Genomic DNA, 22,488 nt, shown 5'->3' with positions numbered 1-22,488 from the left:
AGCAAAACATGCACAGACATAGACTTGTAACAAACAGTGTAGCTGCCAGACAGTGTGCTTCCAAAGGTACTTAGCTTTGTTTCTTTGTGCTTTAATAGGCAAACTCAACAATAGGTCATTAATCACACCTGAACAGATGCAGAATGGAAGTGATAGTCCACATTGCATATTGTTTTTCTGACCCTGTTAGACTTCCTATTGCGGGCATCAGTCGAGAAGCCGTGTTTTGACTCTGCACGGTTTCTCTTTCTGCGCTGAGCCATCAGAGACAGAAAGGCCACAGAGATAGCAGAGCTGTTAGAGCTCTTGCAACCTCCTGCAGCTGATGTTTGCAGAAAAAGCAGGTCAGATCTATAACACACAACACAGGCCGGAGTACAGGTCAGAGTTCAGTACGCTGCTGTTTGATAGATTTAGTTCTGAAGAACTGTGAAACTATTTTTAATGCTTGACTTGAGTTTTCTTTTTTTTTTTTTTCAAAGAGAGCTAAAATACCTCATTAACTATACAGAGAAGTCAGCAGGAGGTGTGGGGAAGTATCACCCAATGGCTTGCCAGTTCTTGCAGGAAGTATCCTGCATATTGTTTTCCAGTTACAGGGAAGTAAGCCAGCATAGGCTAAAAGTTGACTGTATAAACATGTTTTGTTGTTGGAGGCTGTTGCATGCAAAGGAAGAATGATTAGACTGTCTGTTTAACTTTTTAAAGGTAAACAAACTCTCCTTTCTCCTTTAAAGTTTATTAAAACGGATGAGATGACTTTACCATTGTCAGAAAAAATGTCGATTTGTGGAAAAAGTGGTGATTAAAGTGTACACGACATGCAGCACTTCTCAGAGCATGAAAGAAGTTATAGTTACAGTTTTTGTGTCATTTAATGTATTCAGGTTTTAATAAACAGACTCAGCAGTAAGTGAACATCTTACAGTGACCTTCCGATGATCCCAAGGCGGAAGGGATCTTCAGCTGACCGAGCAGACGCTGCCACCTGTTGGTGTTTCTCTGCAGACACTGTGCTGCTACTTTGTCTTTAAATCTGTTCCCTCTCCATCTATTCACCTGACCATCTATCTATAACCTCATCTTCTCATGAACCAGAATTTCATGTAGATACCTTTTTGAGCCACTTGATATCATTTTTCTTGCTGCTTGACTTCGTCTCAGACGAAAACAATGTTTTTTTTTAGCATTACTACAGAGGCGTAGGAATGAAAATGGTTGCATGCAAATAGAAATAGCTATAAAATATGGGGTTTATACAAGAACCGCTGAAATCATTTGTCCACTAGGGTCTATGGTGGCCCTCAGGGCCACCGTATAGGATCTGATAGAAGTGTTCATATCCTAAACTAGCACTAAGTAATTTATTGAGCTTAAAAAGATATTGGCTTCTGGTTCATTTTGATAGTACAATGACATTTATTATGTTAATTCCTGGAGCCGTTGTTGCTGATCAGAGTCCAGAGGCTGAAAAACGTCACTTCACAACTACTTTTCCAGCCTGGGACACCGTGTGAGGTGTGAGTTTGACTTTACAGCACGGTGTTACAAACCAACAACTGGATATCAACTGGCTGTTTTGAAGTGCACCATCTGTGTCTGATTCATCAAAGAAGCCAGAGGACATCATGGGAGGAAGAAAGGAAAGGATATAGAGAAAGTGAGCAAAAGATAAGACAAGAATCAAATGTGATTAAAAGATGCAGGATGGATGCTGAATTAGCCGTTGTCAGGTGGTGCCAGAGATAATCTGCCAAATTCAGCAAAGGAGCTTTGGCAATAATTTAACTACAGCCTATAAAATCAGTCTGTTTGTGAGGAAAGTAATCAACAGAATCATGAAAGTAATCATTAAGTATCAATCACTGCTTGATCAATCTTTGGAAGCATGATAACACTCAAACTCAGAATGAACGGTTTGTTTATTTATTTGTTTAGTTGCTTGGTAATTAATCCTTTTTATGTCATTCAGAGGGTTTACAAATAACATTGTAATTTTGATATTTCATATATTTGACTTTGACTAAATAAGAAAATAGAATCTGTTTTCTTGTGAGCTGTATCATAATAAGTCAACATATCTGCCAGTTAAAACAGATGCTGATGTAGCCCATAATATAGAACGCATATTTCTATGTGTTGTTTTGTAAGTTTATTTGGTAAACTTATTTATGTTTTTTTTTCTTATTGCCTATTCCCGTTCAGAGGCCACCATAGGGAATAATCTACCCCATCTTCTGCTTCCTCTTCTCTTACTCTCACGTCCCATATCACTACATTCCTAAAGCATCCCATTTTCACTATCCCTCTTCTGCAGATCAAACCATCTTAGGGTGCCCTCTGACCTCTTGCCTCTCCAGAACATTTAATACATGGGCTGTCCGTCTTTCAATCCTGGTCCATGTTTCTTTGTCATTCCCAAAGAAAACATCAACACCTCTGCTTCTCCTTGTACATCTTTCCTTTCATTCTTTCTGACAGAATGAAATGAAATAAAATTAAATAAAACAATATCTTAAAAAAAATGGAAAAAAATAAAATAAAATAATAAAATAATAAATAATAAAAATAAATAAAATAAAATAAAATAAAAAATGAAATAAAAATAAAATAAAATAAAATAAAATAAAATAAAATAAAATAAAATAAAATAAAATAAAATAAAGGGGGTATGTGGTCAATTAGCAGTTCCGACGCTGCTCGGCGCTGCAGCTCCGTAGTGTGAAGAAGCAGTCCAGCCCAGAAGAGACGCTTTCTGACAGCTCCCGAGTCTGAGAAAGCATCTCCAGAAAGTCAGTGCTCAGCATTTCGCTCCGACCACCGGAGCGCACACATTGCCCTCCAACCCAGGAGCGCAGTGACTGGTCGGAGTGGGATGGACTCCTGTGCGCCGAAGCAAACAGAAAACTGCTGATTGTTGTCTGTTGGAAGATGTAGAAGCTGGAAGATGAGCATCAAAACGGTTAGCTTAGTTTTTATTTAATTGTTGCCTCTGTGCGTGGTGGAGAGGTGCAGTGTGAAGCCTGACAGTAATCCGCTTGTCGGGAGGAGCAGGGTAAGCCCTCTCCAGACCGAGCTGGAGAGAGAGAGAAAGGGGGAGTTAAGTCGGACAGGGACTGGGAGAGTTGAGTGGAGCTCGCTGTGATATTTGGAGCTTTTGTCCTGCCGCTGGAGGCTGAGATGGACTCACTCTGAGGGCGACTCTGTGCCGGCTGCTGGGGTTCCACTTCCACGATGAGCGGACAGACAAATGGTAAGCTATGTGAATGGAGGGGAGGGGGAGTATTGCAAATCAATAACAGTTTGCTCAGAGGATTTAATGCAAAACAGACATTAACAGTACCCCAGAGGGTAATGGTCACAGACTGAATCGTCCCTCCAATTAGATAAAAGGTTAGAAACAAAGCCTGGTTTTGTATAGGCAGCATGCACTGCACCGTTTTCTGTGAGGTTTGTAAGCAGTGAGGGTTTTTATTCTATTTGACACGTGCAGAAATAATCCTTCGTTTTAGTCTTTTCAGCAAAGCCAAATAATCTGATTCTGTAACAGCTCCTCGTGAAATTTATAGAGCAGATAGAAGCCTGCTGTCTTGGGTCGACTCGTATTAAAGTGGCTCAAGGTCTCAACTTGGACCCAAATAAACTGTTAGAGATGAGAAACCACGAAATCTCCAAATCTAGTTTCCTAAAGATCAAAGTGGACTTTACATCTTCAAGCTGATTCCTGTCACTTTTATTCCTTCCTCCTGGAAGATGTTTAACCTTACAACAATAACCTGGTACAGTTATAACATTGGCAGTGTGGCCGAGGAGTCCTGGCTGCGGGACTGTAACCCTTCAAACAGGTATAAGAAAAAAAAAAAAAAAACAGATTGTGTTTTGGCTGACTGCTTATGGTTCTTAGTGAGCTATTGGTTTTTATCCAGGCTGTTGACCTATGAGGTCACAGGTCAGAGTAAATATGTGGTGCTGTCAAAGAGTGCCGTATAAATGATCGGTTCACATTGAAGTTGCTTATAGGCGAGCCAATGGCTACAGATCTAGATTATTTTTATATGTTGTAAGAATCTGTTGTTATGATGTTTATTTGATCTTTCTTTGTCTTAACACATTTCTTAGAGTCTGCAGCACTGGCAGAATTTATTAGAAGAGATAAATTCAACAATAAATACAGCATTTAAAAGGCACAAAGTATGTCTACTGATGTCCATATTGGGGTTGATCAAATTGATAAGCAAACTGTTTGAATCCAGTTTCTTCCTGAACTCCAACCTGCAGGGCTGATTTCCAGGTTGATATTTAACTTTTTTTCCCCACTTTTTTTTTGTTTTCTGTATTTGAAACCAACTTAAAGTACACATGACACACATTTCAGACAATGGTCAGTTCCAGAAACTAAAATAGCACGAAATTGTGCTAATGATAACAAAGACACACAAAAATAACACATTCCTCTTGCAGCTACTCACAGGTGGCTCAGATCTTTCTGTCTGCTGTTCCAGTCCTCGTACTGCCATCTGGCTACAGAACCAATGCCAGCTTCTGTGATGCACACAAGCACACAGACACATCCTGAGGATACAACATTGTTGTCCCACTTTTACCTTTTTTTCCCGTCTTGTAAACATGTAGATATCCACAACTCTCACTCTGTGCCTATCTCCTGCTGTCACCAGCTTAACCTGTCAGCATGTTGTGTTTGCTGCAATTGCATAATACTCTGAAATGCAGTAGCATTAACTATAATGTAATTGAACTGAGCAGAATAAAGTACATTTGTTGCTCAGACGGATGCAAAGTGTGTTGAGAACTACGAACACTGCCACTGGAAGTCAAAATCAAATCAGTCGCAGTCAGAGATGTATTCGTGCCTGGCTTCTTTTTGCTCAGTGGCACAGACAGAAAAGAACTTGTGCGAGTGTGTTTCAGATAACATAAAGTCAGGACTTGCTTCGCTAAGAGGGATTTGACCAGTTTCATAATCGAGGATAAAAGAAGTGTAATCCCAAAACAGATCCACGATGACCTTTTTTTGTCTCTAGTAGCATGTATATCAGGATTACTCGAATATTTCTGGACATACACATAAAGGAGCTGGAACCTACAGTATATCAATATTAAAATAATTCAGGGTAGTTGCTGAGTGAATATCCCAGCTAGTTCAACTCATCGTCAGACTTTCCTTTGCTCAGAGAAAATGCAAAAAAGCTTAAAAGAAACAAAACCTGAACCACATCTCAGACTCCACAGGCCTTAATACTTCACAGATTCTTAAAACTGGAGACAGCAGGCTTTGGTTACAAAATGATGGTGACTTGGGTTTGTTTTGGAGCCACACAACATGGACACCTTGAGGTTAGTGAATTAAATAACTTCTCTGTTTTTACCAAAGTATTCTAGATTCAAATGTGAGGCCATTTGTCTGACAGAAGCTTCAAATCACATCCAGTGTTTTTTGTATGAAACAACTGAAGTCGACCAAAGTGCTTCACAATTATCAGAAGCAAAAGACAAACAAGAAAGCATTTATGAAAGCACATTTAGTGAAAGTAATTAGAACAAAATAACAAATAAAAATAAAACATTATGTAAACATTAGGAACACACAAATGCTTAGAAAAATAAGACTTCCAATGTTGCCATGAAGGTGCCTGAACCGCAGCGGAAACTGGGTCATGCAACAGGACGGTGATTCCTAAGCACAGCCGTAACTGTTCAACAAAATGACTAAAAAGAAAAGAAGAAAGACTCTGCAATGATCCAAAATCTACACATCAGCCTGACTTGAATGCTGTGCTGGGACTTCAAAATATAAGAGCGCTCTAACTGGAAACAGTGAATTAAACATTACTCTGATTGGATGCATCGTCTGATGGATGTCTCATTCTGTAAAATATGATGGCAGTTTGTAACAAAGTGACTTTGTGTTTGCCCATCTTTCTGTCTTTATAACCACTCAGCTGCTTCCTTTTAAACAATAGCTGACAATTGCTCTAATCTGTTAAGAACGTAACAGACTTTCCAGAAGATGCTGTTAGCTGATCACTCAGCCTTCCTCCTCCTCTGAGCATCTAAAGCCAGTCATGTATGGGATTATTTTCTGTGTATCTGTTACTGTTGTCTTTATCCTGCTTTGATTCGTTGAATCCAGACGAGAGAAAGACAAAAGCAGCAGCCTGAAAATGGTGATAATAAGTGACGTGTTTTTGATCTGCTCCTCTCCCTCCAGTTCAGTACCAGTCAGGTCTCTATGGAGGAAACAACAATAGAAGCTCTCCTCTCTCCAGCCGTACGAATCCACCCATCATGTGCGAGCGCTGTGGGAAGGTTTGTCGTGGGGAGGTGGTGCGTGTCAAGAACATCCACTTCCACGTCCACTGCTTCACCTGCCAAGGTAAAAAAACACAATATAAAAAAGCTTCTATGTTGTTGTCACACATTAATGCCTCAATCATTTTAAGTCAGTTCAGCTTTAATTGTAGCGCTGCTTCTCACTTCATACTCCATACTTCTGACTGTTTTCTCTCTGTCAGTTTTTATATTAGTTTATTCACCAGTCTTGGTCTAATGCATGCCTTTCACTGTGTGGATTACACCGAAATAAATTTGCATAATTAAATATTAAATTATGGCCAGGACTCAGACAAGAAGGAACCAGCACAACCGAATCACTAAAAGCTTCTGTACTCACGGAAACAGAGGCTGAACTGTGACTATACTGGGATTAAAGCCAGGATCTAAGCCAATTACAAAGTGTATTATATAAGGAAAAAGAGGGAAATGGAAACACTGTGATTGGTAAACATCGATGTCACAAGAGACCGAAAATGACACGTGAAATCTCTGCAGTGTCCAACTGTAGAAAACCTGAATATTTTGTAGTTACAGCGATTTTGAAGATTTGACAAAGGTCAGGTGGTTTGAGTCTCTGAGCTGCAATAACCCAAAAGAACCCAGTGTGACATATACGATACATACAGTTTCTGAGACATGTGGAATCACTTTATGGTACAAAACCGCGTGGAACAGTTTGATTCTTGTCTTCTGCCCTTTATGGACACCAGAAAGCATTATAAAAACGTTGACATATCACATTGTAATAAATGTTAAACAGCCCTGAAAAGTGTACTTTTATATACTTTTATAATTTACATTTAGTCAAAGCAACAAACGAAGACATCATATAAAAATATTGGACCTATCTGATCTTTTTTTCATGGGTTGAGTCTTTATGGGTTAAATCATCCGTACTCGATGCGTCTTTTGTCCGGACTAAAACACATTTATTTCTTCTGAACAATTCAAAATGGAGACTTGCTGTGAATATGTATCTCCAGCTTCAAATTTGACTCATTTGTGTGCTGTGATTCTTTTTAAAACTGTTTTTCTTTATAGTTTGATATCAGACAAATGATTAATTTCTCCCTGTATAAGTAAAGGAAGATAGAAAAAAAGGTAGACAGAGATCTCTCCTTGATCCTGAATCATTTACTGCTCTTAATTCTTTCTGCAGCATTTATTCTTTGTTAGTTTAACCTTTTTATGCAGTAGCCTATATTGTTTCAGTAGGTCGGTAAATAAAAAGCAACTCTTACGCTCAAACTTTTTTAAGAGTGCTTCAGATGTATTGCTTAAAGTAAATATTAATGAGTTAAGTAAGCAGAGATGTTTGCTTGACTTTAGACTTAGTAAAGAAATGTATTCTGTCTTTCTTCCATCACTGATGAGAAACACAAGTGATTTCCACGTGACTTCTAAAGGGATATGTTGCTTCAGTATGTGGTTAAACGGGGGATGTCTGGATGCAAATCACCATGAACAGGCAGGTTATTTAGTGGGATTCATCAACATAAGGTACTTGCCGTGAATGCATGTTTTATGAATCAGGATGTTTTTTTTACTTCGACACACTCTAAATTTCAGTCCTATGCAAGAATTTGGGACATTTTCTACACACGATTGATAAATGTGGCTTTTGATAAGGTTTATCTGTATCCTTTTCTCTTCCTTCATCACTTCCCTTTTTCACTAGAGAAAAAAATACAAAGAAAAGAAACCCAAGAAACATTCATTGTAAACAGAGGTAGTGGGAGAGCGTTTCAAACAAGGTGGTGTTTCCAACCCAGTATGCAACATGGCTCGGCATACTGTACCTTCATGCGATGTCCTCTAATAGCCTGGAATTTTAGACCACCTGCCAAGATAGAAGATCACTTCTCAAATGCTTTGATTTGCCTTTTCTGCTCTTCAGCCACAGACAGCTAGTAGGTTGTGGCTTCCACTTTTTTGTGCAAGTTGTTAAAAGATGTTAGGGTTAATGGTTGATACACTTTAAAGGGGTGCTATAATGGTATTTCAAGTTTTCTGAGCTTTCTACAGTGTTACAGGGTTGAATCCTCATCAGACATGTGAACGACACAGTTTTTTTTATCACCTAAACGCATGTTTGAGTTTGAGTTTGAGTTCCAGCACTCGCCGTTCGGTTTCCATGGTGACGAAAAACACGTCGTTTTAGAGAGTTTTTTCTACTTGGAAATCCTTGTGACGTCCTGGGGGATAAGGTTCGGTGATTGGTTACCTTCTACTGGTTAACAAGGGCATGTACAAATACATCAGGCGGGTGGAAAACGTCGGATAAAGTTATTTCCAACGATGGCTGGTGAGTTTACCAAAGAGAGACATCCTGCTGCATTCGTTGCTGTGGGTTGCTGTTTTCCACTTCATTTTCAGGGTCTGATTCAGGTTCCAACATGTATGGCTGTATGCTCTGTGTTGACATTGTATTTTGTTTTTTTTATTGAGTTCACATTAGCCTAATCCTTCTGTTTATGAGATGTTACAATGACGGCGAAAGCAGTTGCGGTGTGCGCTCCCGATGTAGTGCAGTGGCGGGAGGCGGGGCTTAATGCGGAAGGGTCTCAATCCACTCGTTTTGCCCACAGGCTGATCTGACAGCTGACGGAAAGGGTCGGTCTGAAGTAAATAAAGCGATTTGTGACAATAACTTGATCAATCCCAGCCCTTCTGGTCTCAGAAATAAAAATAAATGATGACTGTAGAAATCGGATTGTTGTGGCACATCCTGTGGATGGCATTAGGACTGGGGGAATTTGGAGGTTGGGCCAGTGCCTTGAGCGCTTTAGGCTTGTTCTTTCTTTATAAGCAGTTGCTGTCTAGTTGAGGCCTCTGCAGTTTTAGAGTGCTGTTGCCAAAATGATGTTTGTTGCATGTGTAAAAGTAGCATCCATATAAAGTTAAGGACGCAGCAGAACTTGGCATGATAGATGATCTATTTTAATAACTTCAACTGTAGTTGCTTGACTATTGTGGTAGACGAACTGCCACATAATCTGTTTATAATATTATGCACAGTATACATCATAGTTCATTTTAAATTTAAATATGATTTAGCCTCTAAAAATCCACCAATCCATTGCAAAGCCCTGCTTTTTCCACAACAGGGTCACGAGGAGCTGGATTCTATCAGTAGCTATTGGCGAGAAGCAGGGTACACCCTGAACAGGACACTAAATCACAGTAACCAGAAAGCTTTGCTTTCTTTTTGCACTGACAGTTTGAAATAAATACAGCAAAAATAAAATTAGCCTGAAATGCACATAATAGTTTCACTTTAATGCGAAACAGCAATCCTTGTTCTCACATTTAAAGTGGAAGCCTTAAGAATTAGGTTGTTTTCATTGAATTAGCCATACAGTGCTTTTTTGTGCAGTGCAGGACATCATTGTTCACACACTGAAGGACAGGAAACAGTTTTAAGGCCACCTGGCAGTCTTACCCAGAGAGGCTGCATGTGCACTTTGCATTTTCATCTATATAAACCTTATTGTAAACAGTATTTGTAAAGTTGTTTTTTTTCAAAGAAATTATGTATATATATATATATATATATATATATATATGTATATATATATATATTGCCATGATTTGACGCTATATAAATAAATGTCTATTTAATCAAATATATATCGTCATATTGCCCAGCGCAGCGATGTAGTATATAATATATATGTATATATATATATATATATATATATATATATATATATATATATATATATATATATATATATATATATATATATATATATATATATCGTCATATTGCCCAGCGCAGCGATGTAGTATATAATATATATGTATATATATATATATATATATATATATATATATATATATATATATATATATATATATATATATATATATATATATACATATGTATTATATACTACATCGCTGCGCTGGGCAATATGACGATATATATTTGATTAAATAGACATTTATTTATATAGCGTCAAATCATGGCAATGCCACCTCAATATGCTTTACAGACAGGAAAATAACATAATAAAAGTCAATTCATATTAGCCTATATAAGGAAACCAACAGATTGAGTTGGAAACTCCAACTCAATCTCCCATCCTGAGCAAGCACACTGGCGACAGTGGGACGGAAAAAACTCCCTTTTAACAAGAAGGAAACCTCCAGCATATATCATTTGGACAACAGAAAATGCCTATCCTTACATATGAGGCTCTATTGTTCATGCCATGATAAGGTGCTTTACTGCTGTATTTTACGTCAAGATGCACTTTACATCATGTGCACTGCAATATATAAACAAAAATCGATAAAGACGGTAGCAGACGTGTTTCAGTGCACAGTAATTCACTGAAAGATGACCAGCCAACCAAAACTGATGAACTTGTTCATAAAAGAGCGGAAATTTCTGTCGTATGGATAGTAAAAGACCAACATGGAACCAACAACAAATTAGCTCACAGTCCCAACAACGAACTCCAACACTACGATAACGATAACTCATTTTAGCACTTGCGCAAGAATCAGGACAAAGAATACAGAATAAAGAGTAGAGTCAACGAGCAAAAGCCACAAAAGCAGCGTCAAGTGGTTGCAAAAGCGCTCATAATAAACTCCAGATGCAAACGCTGCAACAGGCTTTTCCCCATGAAACGTCGTATGGCCATAGTTCCAGTAGATGGAAGGAGATCACTGCTGCCGTCTCCAAGCACATCTGACACAAACAATTTTATATTGTTTGTGGGATAATTGGTTTACATGAATATGGTGCATTCATAAGACAGTTACAGTTCATTACTATTATACAGCAAAGTAATATGCCAGATTACACTAGAAAATATACTGAAAAAAGAATCCATGGTCACATGTTTGTCATCATTTATGTTTAGTCCTAAGAGCCATTACTGATTTAAAGGACAGTTCATTGAAAGACTAAAAACTAAAAACCACCATAGTTAAGCTCATAGTTGTGTGTTTTATACATTTTGACCAGAATGTAGCTTTTCAGCGCATGAAGCCTTGAGAAATGAACCCTTTCTTGAACCAACTTACTGGAAAGTTTCAATGCTTCATGAAGCTTCATTTCACCATCACAATTAGACACTCTATGTTCTAAGTTCTAAGGTACTGAACGAAAGAGAGAAAAGAGAGCTTTTCCATAATATCTTACGTTTAACACAGGTCTGAGTACTCTAGGCCTCGGGCACCAAACTACCAAAATGTCTGCTATAAAACCTTTAAAATTTGAAGAGCGTCAGTGATATTTTGTGGATGCATTCGTATGATCTTGGCGCATACATGGGGATATTTATGCATATGGCTTTCTTTTTGTATATCTTCCCATGGTTGAGCCTTACCAGTGAACAGATGGAACACAACACATTGAAAGAGGTCTGGAGTCAGCAGCTGGCTTTGCAGTGCAGTCAGCAGGATTTCAGTCCATAGTCAGACTCCAACCAGCTAATCTCCTTTTACAGGCCGGGACCTACTCAGTCCCAAAGCGTGCAGCAAGGCAACACAGCTTTTCTCTGTTTGATCTGAAACAAGCATTGCTTCAGTGCACTCAGTCGCAAAGTACCAAAGATGAGAATAAAACAACATATTTCATTGCATGCAACATTCTTCCCTTGAGCAGAAAAAACTCTTTTTGGTTACATGTTTGGATGAATAATTGATTCTCCAATTGGCTGACTGTTTTATCAGTGAAAGTACGCATTTCTTCTGACAAAGAACAGGTTAGATTTGTTGTTTGAAGTGTTCTGTCTGGTATTAAAGTATTTATCACAATGAACAAGGATCTTGCAGCATAAGCTTAATGACCTTAAGCTAATGGACTGTTGGCTAAGTAGATATCAGCTGATGAAACAGATAGGAATCAAATGTCAAGTTTGAGCTCAAAGACATTTCTGTTTTTGTTACGTCTCTACTCATTGTCCTCGCTTCTCTTCCCTTTGTGTCACTTTCTTGATAATATTCTTTGTTTGCTTTGAATGTCAGATTCATAATGCATCACTGTCTTTTTAGCAGACAATAAATACTTTTCCCTTTTTTTAAAGATTCCAAGTTATGCAAAAATTTACTTTCTGAAGACTTACTGAAGACTTAATTATAAGGTTGTTTTTTGATGGACAAAAGTGGTGCAGACTGCAACCAGAATGCCTGGGAGATGGATATCCGTGATTTTTAAGAAAAAAAATTAAAAGCTGAATGGATGCATGAAATTGAAAATAGACTTGACCAATAGATATTGACTTGAAATAGATATTGACCAAATATCCAAGGATTTTAAGGGCTAAATATCTACAAAGAATAATTTTCAGTCGCTACAAAATTAATTTTATTTAGTATAAAGTACATGATAAATGATTAACATGTTGAACAGTGGCCTTTCTGTGTGAAGTTTAGATGTTCTCCTTGTGTATCCATGGGTTCTCTCCGGCTACTCCGGCATCCGTCCACCAAGGTTAATTGATCATTTATCACATATAAGTTGCTTTGGATGAAAGTGTCTGGAAAATGACCGTAGAACAGGTGTATGAAAAAGTGTATGAAGTCTGAAAAAGAAAGATGTCTTGGTCTAAATGTACTTTCAGTTTTTCAACATTGTCATTACACCAGTCAGTCACCAAATTTGAACACTTGTGTGACATTTCCTTTCAGTCTGACACAACAACTGACACCCATCATAACAAGGACAAATGATCACTGTGGTGTTTGCCATCAGTAATTGGCTGCAGGTTCTTTAGATATGCACCAGGGTTGGTTTCAGCAGGGCTGATTATTCATAGACAGAAGAAAAGAAGTGCAGTTTTGTGGGTAATATCCATCTGCTCCCGTTAAACATGGAACCTCCTCATAAATTTGCCCCAACTTTGGAACAACTTGACAGTTTTTAAAAAGCTGCCTCCATGATCTGCAGCATGTGCAAATACATGATGTATTGCCCTTACTTTGACTGACACATGTTAATTTAAATGATCAAAAAGCTGAATTCGTTGCACTGTCACTAAAAGCCAATGTTGTGCTTCATCCCGGACTGATTAAACTCCGCCTTTTTCTCTGTTTTCCTGTTGCGTTTTCTTTTATTTATCTGTCCATCCCAGTCATGCAAATTAAGAGGAGCAACACGGAAATCCATCCCATGTTGATGATGCAAATAGAGAAAGGAAGAAAGAAACAGGACGGTGGATGTGAGCTGGATGGATAGATCGATAGCCTCACTGATACCTCCCCTGGGCCTCTCTGTCTCATCCCTTCCCTCTGCTGTCTGACTGCCTTTCACATCATATACGATGCCCTTTCACTATTCTGCTTCCTCTAATCTGTCCCCTGACTCCCATCTTTATTTTCTTTGTTTTTCTCCATGTCTCATTTCAGCTTCGGGTCTGAAACAATCCTCTTCTTTCCCTGAAAATGCATCCATGCAAATTGTCTATGACCTTCTAGCATTAATGGATAAAACAACAAACACTGTCATATGGAAACCTTTTACACGGCTGTTTTTGACAACTTTAAGGGTATCGCTTAATGATAAACAGACACCCATTTAATTGTGTTTGATCTTCAAGATCCGCTTTCTCAGTTTATTATAAAACAGACTTCTTCTTATGATTCTTTTCATAAGACTTAGTCTGACCCAGTTTTGGAAGAAACAAGTTGTATTTCAGAAATGAAGCATGCCAGGAGGAGGGACTGTATTTCATCTGTGTTAGTGTATCAGCCAAGCAGACAGCCATGCATGGCCTAGCTCGCTTTCACAAAAGAGACTTCAAGGACAAACTGAGACGCATTAACTACTGTATCAGCGCTCCTTTGCTGCATTTGCACATTGGGTCAGTGTTCTTGAGCTGTAGGTTTGTATGTGTAACTTTGGGCTAAATAAAAGATGAGTTAGTCAACATGTGTCATCAGTCCTCCAGGAGTTCTTGGCTTGAGCATCTATCTTCATTACATCCACTTCTCTCAAATATATTTCTCATTGCCGTTTCCTGTTATTGCCTCAACCTTTTGCTTCTGGCAATAAACAGAGAAAATGGTCTTTTTGTCTTCCTGCCAAATGTGTTTGCACGTCTTTGTCCACACATGAATCAGTTCCGTCTCAAAGGTTCCCTGTGAAGGAGAAAATGACAAACTAAGCGGACCAAAAAGGGCTGATGAAAAACTTGGTTGATTCTAACAAAGTAAAGACTAATGACAGGAGTCTCAATGAACTTCAAGGTCTTTGCTAAATCGCTTCAGTGATGCACATCCTGATTCTGCATGCCTGGACATTGCAAGTATCATATCTTTTTTTTTCTTTCTTTAATCTGAATGACTTACAGGTTTTAGTCTTTTTCCATTTCTGGCATCCTTGTAGAAAAGTTACATTTAACTTAACACACAGACCAATGTGTGTCGCTCATGATGTCAGGTGTAGGTCACATTTGCCAGGACAGAGATTATGAGTTAGAGAAATTCAAGAGAGCAACTTTTATCTACTTCCAGGTCCTTAAAAATGTCTGACTTCACTGAAGTTAACGAGCAAAAATCATTCTTTTTTTAAAGGCATCTTTACACCAGAGGATGCATCTGTTATTCAAGATCGATTTATACTTAACCTAATATCCAATCTAGAAAAAGTTTTTCAGTTCAGGTTGTTCACACTCACAGAGGGTAGCAATGTTTAGTGATCATCTAAAGTACACCGATATGCACAATCTGATTACAGAGCAACCTTAATGCTCGAATCTAACCACCCAACGGTTAGTAAAAGCCAGTAAACAGAAATATAACGTCAAATGATTCACAAAAGCTTGGTTAAAGTTCTGTATTTAAAAACATGTAAAGAATTTAATGGGTAAAGAAACACTAAGATAAGATAAGATAAGATAAAATAAGATAAGATAAGATAAGATAAGATAAGGTAAACTTTATTTATATAGTCCTTCACAATAATAAAAACATTGAAGACCTGCAACGTGTGGGAAAAAAAAAACCAGTGTAAATACACAGCAGTGTCTTTCATTTAAAGTTGATCTATTGCTACCACTGTTAGTAGTCTAACATTTCATTCAGCAGCGTTTCACTGAAAAGCGTCATGAGTGACATCAGTTGAAAGTTTGTCAAATAGTATAAACTCAGAGAGCAGCTGGAGTTAGGATTTGTTTTGTTAATCTAGCATTCTTATTTACAGTAAGAATATCAATGACAGTACTTGCTTTATTTCTTGCTGCTCCTTTTTCTTTCAAAATTTGATTGAAGACATGTTTGGTTTTAAAGACACTACGAAACTTTTACCATTTCCCCGTCATGCGCCCCTTATCATTGGCTAATTTAGCATCCATCTTGCATCCTACCTGACCTGTTAGCTCTCTTCAGCCAGCAAAAGATGGTCTTACAATGACTCTTGTTTTGTCCCTTTCTCTCTTTTAATCTTCTTGAGTTTTTTTGATGAATCAGACATTGCGCGTTTAAAACAGCCAGTTTCTTATTTTACCGTGAAGTAAAACTACTCAGCGTGTCCCGGATGTAAAAGTTGCATCGCAGTTTCTCAGCCTCAGAACGCCGCTGCATCAGCAAATCAAAATCCACATGACTGAGATCAATGTGTCATAAAACAAGTCTGGGATGCAGAGTTTTAAGGTAAAAAAGTGACAGATTGCGTCTTTAAAATGTTTTTTGATTTATTAAATGAAATAAATATGTGAAAAGAATAAAAAAAAGGAGAAAAAGAAAAGCAGGAAAAAGGCTTGAAAAAGCAGTACTAATCTGTACTTTTCATCGAGAAGCACAGTTAAGTCAGGTGAATGTCGCTGGTTTGATCCTTGGCTGGCAGGGAGGCTTGAACGGTGGTCTTTCTATGTGGAGTTTGTATGTTCTCCGGATACTCCGACTTCCTCCCACCGTCCAAAGACATGCATGTTAGGTTAATTGTTTACTCTAAACTGGAGTGAGTGGTTGTTTGTCTCTATGTGCGGCTCTGTGATGGACTGGCAACCTGTCCAAGGTGTACCCTGACTCTCGCCTGATTGCTGGGATATGCTCCAGCTTCCCTGCGATACCTAATCGGATTAAGCGGTTTGGAAAAATGAATAAATATTCAGTCATGAAAACAGGAAAGTCTGGCTTCCACCAAACTTAGTCCAGACCTCTTAGACCAGTGTCCTGCAGGTTTGTAGTGGTCTGTAAAAACTTGTCATCTTCCGCACAACCCTTTTGATGACCCAGTAATCTATGTCAGGTGTGTTGTTCCAGGGAATCCTTTGAACTGCGGGACACTGGCCCACATTTCTGGAATTAGGGAAGTTGTTGTAGTCTTGCAAAGTCTGTTGAGAGTTTGTTTGCTTGTGCATAAACACTGTGAGTCCATTCCCTTTCCAGCAGTGCAGTGTTGTGATTATCTTATTACCACCATACTTATGATATCCCATTCATTACACAATGAGCAAATAGCAAAGCATGTACTACATAATTATTATTAATGTTATTAGTTATACTAATGTTTAAACAATTTCTTTTGCCAATTTATTTCTCTATCTATTAGATTATTGTTTAGCTAATGTTAAAAGTCAGACAAATCAGACTCTGATCAGATTGAATTGAACAAACAATGAATCTGCATTCACCTTTAATATGAAACTAACATAAATTGTATGAATTAAAGCTGCATGTTTTTTTTAATTCTTTATTTAGCTTCAAGTGAAGCCAGTTGGATTTGTTGAGAAAATAGAGAGAAAAAAAACGACAACAACAACAAAAGACTGTCATCCTGCAAAGTAGGGCCCTGGGACTCCTGGGATCACCGATGCTGTCATAACAGAGAGCTGACTCATCGGCGTCTGGCTGTGCTGCGCAGTCAGAGATGAGACTGGATTTGCCTTCAGATGGAGCTTTTTTTTTTTATTTGCTTTGCCACAAGCTGAAGTTTATAAGAGAAATATGAGTAATGGTTAATTGATCATCTTGATTATGTTTCTTTTACATTGAGGAAAGTATCTCAGTCTCTCAGGGAAAAGATTTAGTTCATTACCAAACCGTATCAGAATAGTTTAACACTGTGGAGAATAAAACTAAATCCCTCTGTGCAGGTTACTGTTTTATTTGAGCTGCCAAGTTGTATTTAGCTCCAGGTTGACAGTGCTTCAGCAGTGAGGGAAAAGACTTCAGTTTGGGACAGCGGGTTTTGGTCAGAAGGAGTCACATGGTGCTGCACAACCTCTGACGTAGTTGAACATAAAGCTTCGGCCAGCAGCGTCAGTGAGAAGATTTGTTCCCAGCTGTCCATAAAAAAAAGTGAAATGTCATGTGTCAGTGAGGGGATAATAAATGGTGGAAAGGAGGTATTTTCTCATTCATATTCCAGTGGGATCTCTGCTGCGACATTTTCTTCTATTAAAATCACAGTGAAATCTTCAGTCCAATGGAATTATTTCTACTTCGGCATACTGCTGGATACACAACATGAAACAGATTTGCTGTGGTTGTGTCACAATCTTTCAGTGTAATAATGATGTACTGACAGCAACTCATAGTCTTCAGCCGTGCTAGCATTTCTGTACAGCTGTATTCTGCATTTTCAACATGCAGACACGTCATTGAAGGAGATTTATTTCTCTCGACTAGAACACAGTTTTTATGGGTTCAGGTTTATTCAGGTTTTGCCTTTTTTTGTTTTGTTCTGTGTTGTCTGATGCTCACTTCCTGTTTCATTTCTTAAGGCTTTCACTTTATCAATATAAGTCAGATTACATCCATCTTTGAATGGTTTATATTGCCTCATTATATTGGTATTTTGCCTGTTGTCATTAGTTGCCTTTGGACAAATAATCCATGATTTCTTTTTTCATTGTCCTTCATTTGAATTCTTACTCCTCATATTGATGATAGGTTGTGGTAGGTGATCTTCTTTTGATGACTTGCCCTAAAGTATATAGAAAAGATGTAAATTAAATACTGTATTTGCACCTAAATGAAAACCAGTTTCAGTATGAGCTGAGTGTAGTATTTGACTGTATAAAATAAAGTAACTGCCATTTGATATTTATAAAACTATAATCAAAATATTTGGAGCCTAAAAAAAAAAAAATAATTTTTATACAGAAACTAAAATATTACCTAAGCCTGGTAAAGCCATACAGTAGGTGTATAAATTTGCTGGGCTTAGTCTTGGCAGTCACCCTTTGTCTGTAGACTATATTTATATTATTGTTCCAAAACTGTCAAGATGCTATATCCTTGGTTATGACTGTGTATGGCAGTCTGTGTAAACCTTTACAATGATATATTTACTGACTGTTGACATAGATTATCTTTGAAGGATACTGACCAGCTAAGATGGCATAAGACAAGAGCTTAAACAAAGTTATAAAACACTCACATAAACCTTCATTCAGCTGTTATATGTCTTCACAAGGCCAGCCTTTGTAAAAAAGGGACCCTTGTACAAGGACTTTGGTCAATGGGGCAATTTTCATGGCAATTTTTGACCTGTTATCTGAAATGAAAATATACCAAAGCTCCCTCCAGAGGGTCCAAGTCTTAACAGCTTCCCCTCATTCCTGTTTCATCCACATCATAATAGCTTTCCATGATACAGTAATGAATGAGTGGACACTATCAGCAGGGGTGAGAAATGATGAGATGTCATTATCCTTATGTGTGTGTCTTTGGACAGTGGACAGGAGATGTCTGTTTATGTGTGTAAAGCTTCACTTTAACATACTTTTGATGCTTTTTGGAACCCACTGAAATGCAATTGACTTTTTGGGCACTTGTCACGTATAGAGAGATGACAGTAGAGTTCAGTGGATGAATGCTTGTTGCAGTAGCTGTAACTCTTCCCCTGTTAACGGCTCAAGTCCCAGGCAGGCAAATAAAGGTCACGCTGACATTTCAGAGCTGTACGACAGCAGCTTTTCCTCAGCAGATACAGAAAAAAACAAACAAACAAAAAAAAAACCTCACCCATTTTAGCATTTCTGTGTCTGAGATGATGCCCCAGTTTTTATTTACTTTCAGAAAAAGTTTACTTTTACATCTTCAGAGTTACAAAAGAAAGCAAATAAGAATAAATGATTGATAGTCTTTAGTTTTAGATCCATTAGGCAAGGAATTGGCCTTCCTGTATTGTGTGAACAATTCCTTAATTGTTAGATATTTACTCAAACTGTTGTTCAATTGAGGATGATTGTGTCTTTGTATTCATTAGCTTGAGAACATTTTGTTAATTCAATGGACCACATCCACTGAAACATTTAAAACAATATGTAGCCTATGTTCTTTATAGCTACTAACTTCTTAAGTGTTTTATGTGGTTTAATAATTATCTTATTTAACAAACTATTCAGTTTTGTAATCCATTTTTTAATTTCCACCATCACTGTTTTTTTAATCACCATGTTGTGTCAGTTTTGCTCATGTACTGTAAAGCACTATAATCAGCTCTGGCTGTTTTAAATGTGCTTCATAAATTTGATTTGACTTGGCCCAACTACAATATTTAACACTGACCAAGCATAGAAATAGGTCTGCCTCACTGGAGAAACAAGGCTTGTTGTCATTGGAGACAATCTTATGCGAGGCAAAAAAAAAATATATATATATATTCTTAGTTTTTGTGCAAAGATTTTTTTTTTTGTTTGTTTATTTTCAGGCTTTTTATGTTTTTAACATTTTAAATTACATTATGTTTAAAATGCACAATTCAAATAAAAGTGACGTTATGCAACAATTTGGCCTCAAATGAAGCCCAAAGGAAAATTGTTGCAATGTTCAAGGAAAAATACTCTAAATTGTTTAACAAACTGAGAAGTAAAAATAGGAGACATGGACAAATACAGAAACAGATAAATCATATATTTGAAATAAAAGAAGTCTCTCTGTCTTGGCATAGTTGTGTTACATTGTTGCTGTGTGTATTCACATCAACAGAGCTGAAAAGGCTCCAAGTGAAGACATTTTTCATCAGTATGTTGTGTTGAGGGTTTGTGATGTTGCCCACTTTGCTGAACAGCCTTTGCAGCGTTCATCTCGGGGCTCCAGAGCGGTCTCCAGCAGACTGCCGACCTTCTTTATCTAGTTCTGCAGTTTCTTTGAGTCACTGGCTCTGATGCTGCTGTTGTGATGACTGCAAAAAAAAAACAAACCAAAAAGAAATTCTCCACTGCAGCCTGATGGAATATAAGCATGTCCTGCTGCAAACAATGTATGTAAGGAATGCAGATTTTCTAATTACTGGACTCTTGGCAAGGAGAACAATCTTTAATGGACAGAGGATATGGTATAACTGGCAGGCTGATAACAAAACATGGACTGAATACATACACCAGGGGGTCCAAAGTTGGTCCGCGAGGGCTGCTTTTCTGCAAGTTTTGGATGTTTCCTGCTGCAGCACACCTAAATCAGATTGATGTGTCAACATCCCTACTTTGAGCTGTTGAGGAGAGCTATTTAGTTCGAATTAGATGCGTTAGAAAAGGGAGTCATGTGAAACCTGCAGGACTGTTGCCTTGAAGGACTGGAGCTAGACACTCCTGATATATATATACCTGAATGAGATCGCATGGATATTATACACTTTAAGAAATACCTTTGAACCCTTCTTTTCTAATGAAAATAAGCTATTCGTGTACTGGCTTTGGGCTTGCATCGGACTGTTTTCCTTAAAGCTTCTTCAGCTTGAGCAGTATCAGTTGCGATCTCTCGCTCTGTCTGAGCCTCTTAACTCTCTGGCCTGGATCAGCTCAGATCTATTCACCCTGCTGTGTTTAGAGCCATTAGCTTAATTACAGAGCAGACACTCAATTCACTGTCAGATATCTTGATCCATTGGCTGCCTTTCAGACGTCTAACCTACATTTTCATTCTGCTTGTGTCATTGTGCTACTCATCATACAGCAGCATTTACTTCTGTTCATGATGTCACAGTGACGGATATATGGGGTACTGACTTGTGTTGGGCTGCAAAAACAAAACATTTTTTTTATTTATTTATTTATTTTTTTTAGGGACAGTTGTCATGATCTGCTCACAACAACGCATTATGTTTACTGAAAGACACAGCTTACTGTAGGTGAAGGGGGGGGGGGGGGGGGGGGTAAGCTCCCTCCAGCTGGAGCAAATCTTGGTTCAGCTCCTTTTAAACCGCTTTTCCAACCACCTCCTCACACTGTTGGCACAACTGGACTAGAAACAATCATTTGACTGAAGGACTGTGCATTTGCTTAATAAAAGTCATACATCACGCTGTCAGGACATATAGTAAACACAAAGTGTGCACTTTTTTCTTGGGCTGTGTCACACAACACTGCCTGCAATAATGCATATAAATGTGTCACATTTTCCCAAACACAAGCTGGCTGTTATCAATATGACAACATATTTCCACATTAAAAAGCTTAGTAAACTTTAACTCTTCTGTGAGTACAGTGACGATCCTTAGGAGGACATAAATGGCGTATTTGTTGTAAGAGAGGGGCTAGGTGGATCCAAAGAGCGGACACTGTCAGGATACAGAGAGAGGTTTATTTGTTCTTCAACAGATCCCTGTGAATTCTTCCAGCAGAACTGCAGATAATGGCGGACTGGCGAGCAGCAGGAGGCAGGCAGGCAGGCAAGCAGGGGAACAAGTGAACAAGCAGGCAGGCAGGCAGGCAAAACTGGCAGGCGGTGTCTAGGAACTGGCAGGCTTTCTCTGGCAGGAGGAAAACAGGACAGGTTACAAACCGAAGGTAGGTACAAGCAGCATAAGCTGAGGCCGAGAGCTGTTTACCACAGGGCAATCAACAATCTGGCGCTGGATAGCAGGCAGAGCTGGTCTTAAATAGGTTGTGTGATGATTGCTGGGATGTGAATCAGGTGTGCCTCCAGTTCCCAGCCGACCACGCCCACCAGGGAACAGGAATCACCACAGTATTATTTATGTGTGAACAGTTTACAGAGGTTGTTCTGGCTTTTATGTAAATCGTGGGTCATACCATCAGTAGCTTGGCTCCTGAACAGCTCATCCTCTGTTTGGTGTCATTATGATGCTGCAGAATAAATGAAAAGCTGGAGGGGAGGAGAGTTTAATGAAATGGTGAAATCTTTTCTCTTTTTTTTCCATCTCTCGACATCCACACGAACAGACAACCATGACATATTGTGCAATTTGAGACTGGACAGAAACTG

At 38.4% G+C, this 22,488-nt stretch overlaps 1 protein-coding gene across 1 annotated transcript in view; it reads left to right on the top strand.

The window, feature by feature from the left end:
- Positions 1–3,141: 3,141 nt before the first annotated feature.
- Positions 3,142–22,488, top strand: part of LOC306761656 (actin-binding LIM protein 3-like) — a 56,520-nt gene continuing 37,173 nt past the window's right edge. Inside the window, exons 1-2 of the mRNA XM_079247918.1 lie at positions 3,142–3,253; positions 6,230–6,394. Coding sequence (XP_079104044.1) covers positions 3,235–3,253; positions 6,230–6,394 — 184 coding nt within the window. The 5' untranslated portion in view covers positions 3,142–3,234. The remainder of the gene's footprint in view (positions 3,254–6,229; positions 6,395–22,488) is intronic.

This window comes from Telmatherina bonti (genome assembly GCF_933228915.1).
Source record: "Telmatherina bonti genome assembly, chromosome: 10".
NCBI lineage: Eukaryota > Metazoa > Chordata > Actinopteri > Atheriniformes > Telmatherinidae > Telmatherina > Telmatherina bonti.
This window is presented reverse-complemented; position numbering and strand designations above follow the sequence as displayed.